Source organism: Ciconia boyciana, chromosome 7 (assembly GCF_034638445.1).
Source record: "Ciconia boyciana chromosome 7, ASM3463844v1, whole genome shotgun sequence".
Lineage (NCBI taxonomy): Eukaryota > Metazoa > Chordata > Aves > Ciconiiformes > Ciconiidae > Ciconia > Ciconia boyciana.
The window spans coordinates 48,660,066-48,669,852 of record NC_132940.1 but is presented as its reverse complement, the minus strand read 5'-3'; the positions used below and the strand labels follow the sequence as shown (position 1 = coordinate 48,669,852).

The 9,787-nt window shown below is 39.8% G+C and overlaps 1 protein-coding gene across 1 annotated transcript; it reads right to left on the bottom strand.

The window, feature by feature from the left end:
* Positions 1-5,693: 5,693 nt before the first annotated feature.
* MRPL44 (mitochondrial ribosomal protein L44) lies at positions 5,694-9,669 on the bottom strand. Its single transcript, XM_072866688.1, has 4 exons — positions 9,464-9,669; positions 8,603-9,071; positions 7,296-7,474; positions 5,694-6,032 (listed from the first exon to the last, which is right to left on the bottom strand). Exons 1-4 carry the CDS (start codon positions 9,652-9,654, stop codon positions 5,861-5,863), a joined length of 1,011 nt encoding a protein of 336 aa, XP_072722789.1. The 5' UTR covers positions 9,655-9,669; the 3' UTR covers positions 5,694-5,860.
* Positions 9,670-9,787: the final 118 nt, after the last annotated feature.

Here is a 9,787-nt window from a genome sequence, read left to right as displayed (position 1 = left end):
CCCTCTGGTGGTGGGAATGCTTCCCCCTGGTTAATCCTCTGCTCTTACAGGGCTAATTCTGTAACACTTCCTCAGTTTCATTAGTATTTTCATAATTACATAGGGCTGCCTCCATGAAGGAGATACTCCACCAGAACAGATTGCAGAATGGTATCTTTGAACTCCAGTTACTCTGAATTTTCTCTCATAGGTTTAGGTCTAATGTAGGACAGTGGTGCTCCACTAGTGTGCTTCCTTCCACCTCGAGGAACACGTAATGATTTTTCATTCAACTAGGCTTAATTATTTGTTTGATCTGGCAATATCCCCTGCATTACCCAAGAAATATTAATCACAAATCTAGATATGTCCCCACAAAACTGTCAGCTCAATGTGGCAGTGGGTCTGTGATCACTTACTATGTACTGCGTAAATGGTGGCACCGTTCTCTAGAAATGGTCAAATAAGCAAGAGCAGAACATTTCAAAACTTCCAAACCTAGAAACGTTAGAAACTGATCTCCCACATCAGTCAAAAGTATTTCTTTTCTCACTTCTCTAAGGTGGAAAAATTGCCAGTGGCACTTTCTTCCCCCCACCTAAGTGCTAGCCACAGCCTACAGAAACAGACAAATACACTGGCATTGACAAACCAAAGATTTTATTCAATACTTATCTAAATATGTGTGAATCATGAAACTATAGAATCTGTTGCCAGAGGTGGAGGACTATAGCTAACTATTGTCTCTCTCTACTGAAACAACTTGCATTAAATAGTGTTGAAAAGTTTCTTTGAAGCTGGACATCAAAACATTCTTTCAGAACTTTTTTTTGCAAGTATGCATGTTTTTAAGATTTAGAAATGCTACATAAAAATTGGCCAAGTCATTTGAATGACTATTGAGAATACCTTTTTTTAATAGGCACACCTACCTATTGATGTGATTAATTTTGGTTGCTTATATAAAGTACCAAAATTAAGTACTTTAAATCTAAATCATGCCTTCAGGACAAAGAGTATTAAACTACAAATATCAGGTAATGATTAATCTAAAATATGTTACTCAAGTTATAAAAACAAATGTTGCTCTGATTTATATAAGCATCCCAGTCTAATTAGGGGAAAACTTAGGACTGCAGAGCTATCAAGATGCCCTATAAAGGGGAACTCTCAAGCACATTTGAAACTCGATGAAATTTTCGTCTCATTGGAATTAAATGCAAAATTCTCCCAACGTCAATAAAATCAAGATTTCTTCTGATAAAGAACACTGGTATAAGAACAAGTGAGCACAACTGGCAATGAATACTTACAGAGGTAAGGCATAATTTTTAATTTCTGTATCAGAACAGTGAGGTTCTGTAATTGTCCCCAGCTGGAGCAACAGGAGCAAAAGATCTAATGCTTCTAAAATGGAGCTCAATCTGTTTAGGAAAAGGATCACATGACATAGCTCTGATGGTGACGGATTGTCTTCATGATCCAGGAGGTCCCTGATAGTTGTACAATACCTGCAATGTAGTAATTCAGACAACATATTTGAACATAAAACTGGAAGTTGAAGAGCATAGTCACAAGCATAGCTGCCAGACTGGCAGAAACATTACACTTACACAAAAATAGGAAGGGATGATAACGTTTACCTTCTCCCTAGAGCTACCCTTTTCCCAAAGAAGACCAGCCCCAGTTTTTAGGTGCACCACGAAGAGCTGCATTGCAGTATGCCCTGTGATTTAAAGAATCACCAACAGCCTTCAGTGCTCTGATTCTGTCACACAGATCAACTGTGTTTCCACTATGCAACTTTGTACTATGACAGTGGCTATTTACTGACCAACTGGTGACCATTTTATCTTCCTGATTTATCAACAGTTCTCAGCTGAAATGGTAAACACACAAAACTAGTGCCATTAGATCAGTGGAATTAATTTGAAAAGATAAAAACAATCTGCCTTTAGATGTTTGCTTCTCTACACTAAATGCATCTCTTTAATATTAAACTTCAAAGCTCAGATGTAAGAGAAACCAAATAGTTTAGAGCCTGTTTAAAGTTTACCACAACACTCAGTAAAGGACAAGAAAAAGTAGGGCTCTTCTAATGTTTCTGTACTGCATCATCCCTCTCCCCCTGCCCTGCAAAAAAGAATGACAACACATCTTTTGATGTTTTGAATTCCTCATGGCTTTTTATAGCAGCATAACACCAGAGCATGTTATTTAAATTTTTGATTTATCATAAAAACCAAAAGAGTTTGATGTAAGAAATTTCAATAAAAGCTTTAACTTTTCACCAGCAATTCCAAACTCTGAATTAACATGGAGATAACTGTAAAGTGATTGTATTTTAATCTCCTGCCTTTAAGTCACAGCAACAATTAACACAAGAGTTATTCCTGGACTTCTTTTTTTTTTTTAAGAGAAAATGACAGCAAAATATCTGGTTATTGTATGCAGAAGAAGCTGCAGTTGAAAACAAGGAGATAACACAGAGTGTTCAGTCACATTACTGAACAGCTTGAGACACACGAGCAAAAGCACATACTGAGAACAGAAGCAACTTAACAAAAGTGCATAAAAGCATATGAAGAAGTTTTTCTCCAATTACTTAGCTAGGACCAATACAGTAGAACTTCTCTACCCTTCTCAAAATAAAATCACTTAAAACACTTTCAAGAAAAAGACAAAGGATCTGGATTACAGAAACTGAGTAATCCAAGACTATTCACACATTGAGTTTATTTAAAATTTGGAGTAAAATCAAGTCTAGACCAAAATCAATAGCAAAACTGCCATTGCTTTTAATGGATTAATGACTAATAGTCCATTTATTCCATAATTCAACTTATATCTACGTCTAAGCATATTAGCATACTTATGTGAATTAATACAAAGATCAAGAAGGAAAAGAAAGCTAAACAAAACAGTTAGCATATAGTACTGTACTTTTGTCAAAATGTAGCTGTTAGTACACACATGACATCACCTTTTAAGTTAGTGCAGAAATATTGTTATTTGCGTTCCGGTTTATCAATTATAATTTTCACTTTAAAAAATCTTTATTATAAGGTTTGAATGAGTTAAAGGAAGGATAAATGCAAATACAGTAACAGAAACATCTGCATCAGATAAGGTTAAAAAGTAGCATACAGAAAAGCATAATCAAAGTTGACTCTTGAGATGATGTTAACCTATCCTAAAATTCCATAAATGCTAAAGAACATATCCTTTTCTACTGTTAAGTAAGTTTAAAAATATAATATTCATAACAATAATCAATGAGTTGTTCAATGGGTTGCAAGAATAAACTGTTGTGATTCTTTTCTGTCAGTCATTATCGACAAGCTGCTTGATCTATTTTCTCTGAAAGATAAATAAAATGTGATTTTTAAGAGAGGAACAACCACTGGGAGACGTAAATGCACTTGTACGCAGCACCTGGGTCAGAATCAATGCAAGTAGCTTTCAAAGTACTTTTCGGACAACAAAACTACTATGCAATTTCATGAGCAATGTTTCTAGTAGAAGAAAACCTGGCATTTTCACCAGACTTTGTAGATACTGATTTCTGTAAATCTAACCAGTCTTTTAATGCCACTTGGATATTGTTTATGGCTACTGATTCAGGAAAAAAAAAAGAAAAAAAAGAAGTTATTAATCTGAAGTATGTAAATGATCCCACTACTACAATGGTAAATCCTTAAATATATGCCTGAGTGCCAGAAATTAAAGCACAGATACCATATAAAATGCTTTTCTGACCTTTGGAAGCTTGAAAATAGGAGACGTTTTCTTATATAAAACTCCTTTTTCACTCACACCTCCATAAAAACCCAGTCCTTTCTTTCCATGTCCCCAAACTGTCTTTCCATTTGAGCTCAAGATACTCCATACCTGTATTACACAATAAATTGATTTATCTTGCATTACTCAGTTTTTTTCCAGCACACTGTTCAGTAATCCACTTCCTCTAGGACTTATGCCCATATTGCAAACTGTAAAGCCACAGCAAGCAGATATTAAATATTCTTTTAAGGTAAACTGCCAGAAAATTGCTTTGTTCTCTCTCTCAAAATACATCAACATGTATATAAAAATAGTAGGTAGATCAAACTTTGGATGCAAAAAAACCCACCTTCACTATTGTCCTTTTAAAATAGGTAAAGGTAAGAGAAATATCTCATCTGGAAACTAAAAATAGCAGGAGTAATTTCTATCCTCTTTTCAGATTTTGCTACTATTCCCCTGGAATGTAGTGACCTTATTGGCTTTGCTTATATAAGCAATAACAGATTACCTAGCTGGAATTTTTCACTTAACACAAGCAATTTTATCCTAGACTCTTCTTTCTGCTCTCCTTTTTATATTCAAGCGTTCACACATGTAATCTCCCATGCCAGAATGCAGAAGAAAGGTTTCGCTGCTATCCAGCTACGTAAGTGTTTTATACACACTTAAGGCACAGGTTACACCAAATACTGATGACACACACGGATTGCAGACCACCAGTTCTTCTCCTTGAATACGCTAATAAATCTGTTCCCATCGAATAGACCAGAGTCAGAACTTATTCAGGGAATGCGCCACCTGCGCTGTACCACAGATCTGCTTAGCAGCCACGACTGCAGCCCAGGACCTTTCGCTGCCAAGTGTTCTTCACATAAATCCATCCCAGGGGCTGAAGGCAATGGATGCATGTTACTACAGACCGTAACGTCAAACCTGTCTGAATGGCCACCTGCATATTTTTTTCCCCCCAACTAGTGAAGGCACATTTCCCTGTTGTCTTTTTTCACAACCAGTGCTCACAATGGGATAAGGCAGGAAACACTTCTTTAACCACTGTCCTACGCCCAGCTTCCTCCTTTGAGGGCTCAGTCCCAGTTTGTAATAGACTCTCACTCAATTTTAAAGGAAATTACTCCAAGAGAGTCACAGTCTTCATGCATCTGTTGTCTTCTGGTACACATACTGAGTTTCTATAACACTTAATAGGAACATCATGCAGGTACCTGAGTTATTCCTAAGTGACTTTCCATTTACTTGGAGTTACATTAGAACAGCTACAGATGGTGCAAACAAAACAAACACTGATTTCACTGAAGTACCTGAACTAAACAGGAAAAGTACCTGAAAGAGGGAAGCGGGGGGGGGGAAGAGAAGGCTGTAGCTTGTCTAATAGCCTATCATTAAATCATACTCTCCAATTTCTTTGGGTTCAGGCCTTCATGATCCTTATTTTCACTTATTTCTAGTTTTGCAATAGAGAAATTTTTACAAATTTTAAAATTAAAAATGCACCCTCTTTCAAGCGTGCTCCAACAATAGAAACCAACGTGTATGGCAAATAAAATTTGTATGCAAGCAGTAAGACCTCAAAAGTGCCATCTGCACTTTTTTTTTTTAATTGCATCACCAACAGTGTCAATATCATCGACACCACATTTGATGTTTTCACAAGGTCAAGGACAAATGAATCCAGATGCAATCTAAAGACCGATGTTGCATATGTAATTCAACTCATCTTATTAACAATATCCTTCAAACAATCTCCACGGAAGCATTCATGAAACCTTTTTCTATACAGCGAGATTTTGTCACACGGTATTAAACATCATCAAAAATGGTCTCCTGTGATGTATGGAAAAACTTCTCAGCCAAAAGGTAAAAATTCAGAATAAGAGTACTTATGTTTAGGAAAATGAGCAAATACTAAACACTGTGCAAAAGGAAAAGACTTTATTTACTTTAATACTGTATTCGATTTCAAAATTTCAAGCACTGAAGATCAGAAAACCAAACTGAATTTTGCTTTCCTAAACACATCTATATTCAGCATGGAAGCCATTAATTCCTAAGAGAAACCAGAAATGTCTTTTATCATCTAGTTACTGCTGATAGCCTTTTCAGCTGCCAATCCTTGTTTGGGTTTCGAGTAATCCCAAGGTCTCCTGTTCTCTGTATACCCATACAGTTTCCGCAGTGCCACGCGAGCAGCTTCTTCCTCTGCAGCAAGCAGCGTTTCACCAGGACCTTCAGCTATAATCTTCTTATCGCTGGGGGGGGGGGTGGGGAAAAAAAAAATTAAAAACATTTTCGTCATGAAATGCTGAGCACTACTGTGTATCATGGATAAGGCTGCTAGATTTTTTTTTCCTCCAATGTCTGTGAATACCAAAGATAATTTCTGTATACACATAAACGTAAACATTTCCGTTGGTCTTTCCTGCAAAGATAAGTGACTGTACATTCAACAATGGAAACTCAAATCAGAAATGCGTCCATTTCCTGGAAGAACACTATTCTGTTCCTTTAGATTCCTAACATATCATTGATTCTTTACAGTGTTCAATTTGTTAGCCCTGTTAAAAATATGCGGATTCGTTACTCTGGTTAGCTTAAACAAAGAAGTGAAATGCTTCTGTCTTTTCTCCTCCCCTGGTAAGAAAGCATTTTAAAACTTCTTCAAAAGGATTCACAGAAAAGTTCACTATGTTATGAAGTATGTCCTCAGCTCTGTTTAATCAACATCTACGGGCACTGAACAGGAACAGTTCGTGAAAGGACACCAGGGATTCCAGAAGAAAAATAATCAAAGTTCCATTCTTTTACATAAAATAATAAAATCTTAGAAGGCATATAAACCAAAGCCTGATAAACTAGAACAAGTTAAGGCAATCTTCCCATGCATTTATCTGCAGCTCATTTAGCAAAGCAACAATGATGTGGGTTTTGGTGGAAGAAGGTCCTGTCCTGCTCCAGAGGAGCAATGTTACCCCTCAGCAAGAGACCAGGACAAGCACTGACGACGCCCGAGGCAAGTGCACCAGGGATGACTGGCACTTCCTAAGTCTTGTCAGGATACAGACACTCCTCTTGCCTAGTTCACAGTGCCCGTGATTTGAAAACTAAAAAGCTTCTCTGGAATACAAAATAAGTCTCTCCAATTCCAGCTCCCTTGATGTTTACATCTCCTTACCCTTTCCTAAACCCTGGATACAGTTGTGGTCTCTCCAAAGCCATTCAGTTATGCTATCTGCAAAGTTCCTACATCAGGTCACCCAGAATATACACCCAGACTCTTTCGTGAGCCCGATTTAGACTTTGAAGCCCTTTAGTCAGAGACCGTCCTTTTATGCATCATTACAGAAAGCTACGGCCAACGCTTAAATGGCTGATTTTATATGGAAGTCACTGTAAGGTTGCTTTTCTGTAATAACTTGACCAAAGAGCACGAGTAGGAAAGTAAAAGACCATCCTCCCTCCTCCCCTCTCCCCCAGCTTAAATCCATTTCACTTTAAATTAATATTGTACTAACCAGTACAACCCAACAAAGTACAGTGGCAGAACCGTGCTGACTCCCAACTGCCTGGTAATTCTTGGTTCTGGAGAAGAGATATTCCTCTTGGTCAGTTCTTCCACTAGTAAGCCCATAGGATTTACAACTTCCCAGATCTCAAACAGGTCTTTTCCAATCAGTTCAGGAATAAAAAAATCCTAAACAAGAATATTTAGAAGTTACAATTAATGGGATAGGTAATGAAGGCTCTAGCTTCTGGTGTTTCCTGATAAAAACACAATATGAAGAGGCATTAATACAGTTGACAATAAATTGCTGAAATGAATGATGAAACTGCCTCAGTGCTCCATCACAGCTAAGCACAGCTAAGCAGCGTTGCTACGCTCGGCAGCTCTGGTTCCAATTTAGCCACTGACAGGATGTGCACCTTGGGCAAAGTCAACCACCCAGACCTAAAGAAGGAACAGCAGCCGCCTGAGGGAGGAGTTATAACAACACTTATGCAAAGCTCTGAGCACAAGGTAAGCAACTCAGTGCTGCTTCCAAGCAAGAAGTTGTACATCAGAAGAGTTCTGCAAACAGGTTGAAGGGAACGTGCAAACCCACGGGACTTTCACCTGTTCCAATCACTCTCTTGCCTGTTAACTGCTACTTGTCTCACAGAGACCTCTCAACGGTCTTGTATCAGAAATAAGACTTTAACAAACATTTCTCCATTGCAAAACTAGAAATAAGTGAAAAGGACAACTGAAAGGACAGGAGCTGCTAAAACTACTTTGTTACACTGCATTTTAATTGAATATTTTTGTATGAAATAGCTTTAGGTGCTTGCACTCCTACATGCAAAACCTATGAACTCAGCCCCTGCTTTATATAAAACGTTTTTTTAAAATAGAAGATATATGTGACCTTACATGGAATAATTCCATTATTTGATAGTATAGTGCATGCAATATAACGCTTCCCCTTAGCGAGTGTCAGCAAATACTAAAATATCACCATTATAAACCAGAAGTATATGATTTTATGTACTTGACCAGCCTGTGCTTCTTAAAGAAAAAAAAAAACCCCAAATAAAAAAACCCAAAAACCCACAACCCCAACCCCCCCCAAAACCCCACTCGACCACCACCACCAACTAACAGATCTCATTGTTAAATTGTCTTGTTACAGGTATTGTCAAACTTCTGCCAATCTCCCTAGGTCTCTGGCCATCAAGGTACAAGACAATATTTAATTTTTTTGCTTTTTTTTTCCCTATAACTTCCAAGACCCTTAGATGTTATTGTTGTCAGTACAAAAATATATGGTAAGTAATGACTTACCCTGACAAAGATGCCCGTTTTCTCAGGCCCGCTGCTATCGAGCAAGGCTCCTATTACAGCAAAGAACGTCCTCTGTAGCACATCTGGTGGGACGGGAAACTCTTTGCAAAGTGTCAGGTCCTGTATAGACAGGTTTTGAGCCACGTAAGAAACAAGTTCCTGACTGGTAAGAAAATCAACAAGTGCTCCTATCCCTTTTGCAGGTAAAACTGGGTAGGCATCTTCAAAGCACTGCGTCAGGTAAGAACGTGAAAAAGACATCCCTTGTTCAGCAAGTTTACTATTATCTTGTAGATTAAGAGCAACCGTTTCTTTGTCTAGCCCAAGTTCTCGGCGTCTTGCCTCTTCACTTTCAATATAACAAGAATTAACAAACGCAGTCTTGAGAAGATTCAAAGAAAAATTTTCATGTAACCGGTGGCTAAAAGCTTGTATTTCTGCATGGTAATCCCAGTTGGGCTTCTCTGATCTACAGACGTGGAAAAGAAAACAAATTCAGAAACAGAACAAGAAGTTACCCGTACTGCAAGCACCATGCCTTTCAGATGATCGAAAGGAAATGAAAAACTGAATTGTTTTTGAAGATCAAAACCAGGGTTCAAAAACCCTAGTTTGTCAAACACTGTCGATGCGCGCATCGCCCTTTGCCTGCCACAGGACGGGCCCCCCGCCATGTTCAAATCCGGGGCTACGCTGACCTGCGGAGCTGAAAACATTCTGCTCCGAAGCGTGACGAGAAGGTGCTTAAGCGGCTTGATTCTACCTATTTCTCAGCCTGTTGCACCCCCTTCCCCCGAGCCCCGCCGACACCGTCTCCCGCCCCGCCGCCCGCCCTCTCCTCACGGCCGGGCCGGCTCTCACCGCCGCTGAGGGGGCGCCTCCAGCCGCTGCTGCTCCAGGTAGGCGCGGAGCCACCGCTTCTTGTTGCGGGGCGGCGCAGTGCTGAGCACGACCCGCCCGGCCCCGGCCCCGGCCCCGGCCCCGGCCCCGGCCCCGGCCCCGGCCCCAGCCAGCAGCCGCCGCGACGCCCGCAAGAGCAGCCGGGCAGCCATGGCGGCGAGTGCGGGTGGAGGAAGAATCCGTCCCGTGTCCCCTCCGGGAAACGGTCCCCCTCCCCGCTAGCTCCGGGCGGAAGCGTTCCTGGCCGGGGACAGTACCGTGCGGACCAGCAGCGGCGAAAACCAC

Excerpts from the sequence above, each read along its gene's own strand:
- MRPL44 (XM_072866688.1), bottom strand. The coding sequence starts at position 9,654 with ATGGCTGCCCGGCTGCTCTTGCGGGCGTCGCGGCGGCTGCTGGCTGGG. Across the intron at positions 7,475-8,602 it reads AAACGGGCATCTTTGTCAGG|GATTTTTTTATTCCTGAACT; the intron begins GTAAGTCATTAC and ends ATTCTTGTTTAG. Across the intron at positions 6,033-7,295 it reads TACTTTGTTGGGTTGTACTG|CGATAAGAAGATTATAGCTG; the intron begins GTTAGTACAATA and ends CCCCCCCCCCAG.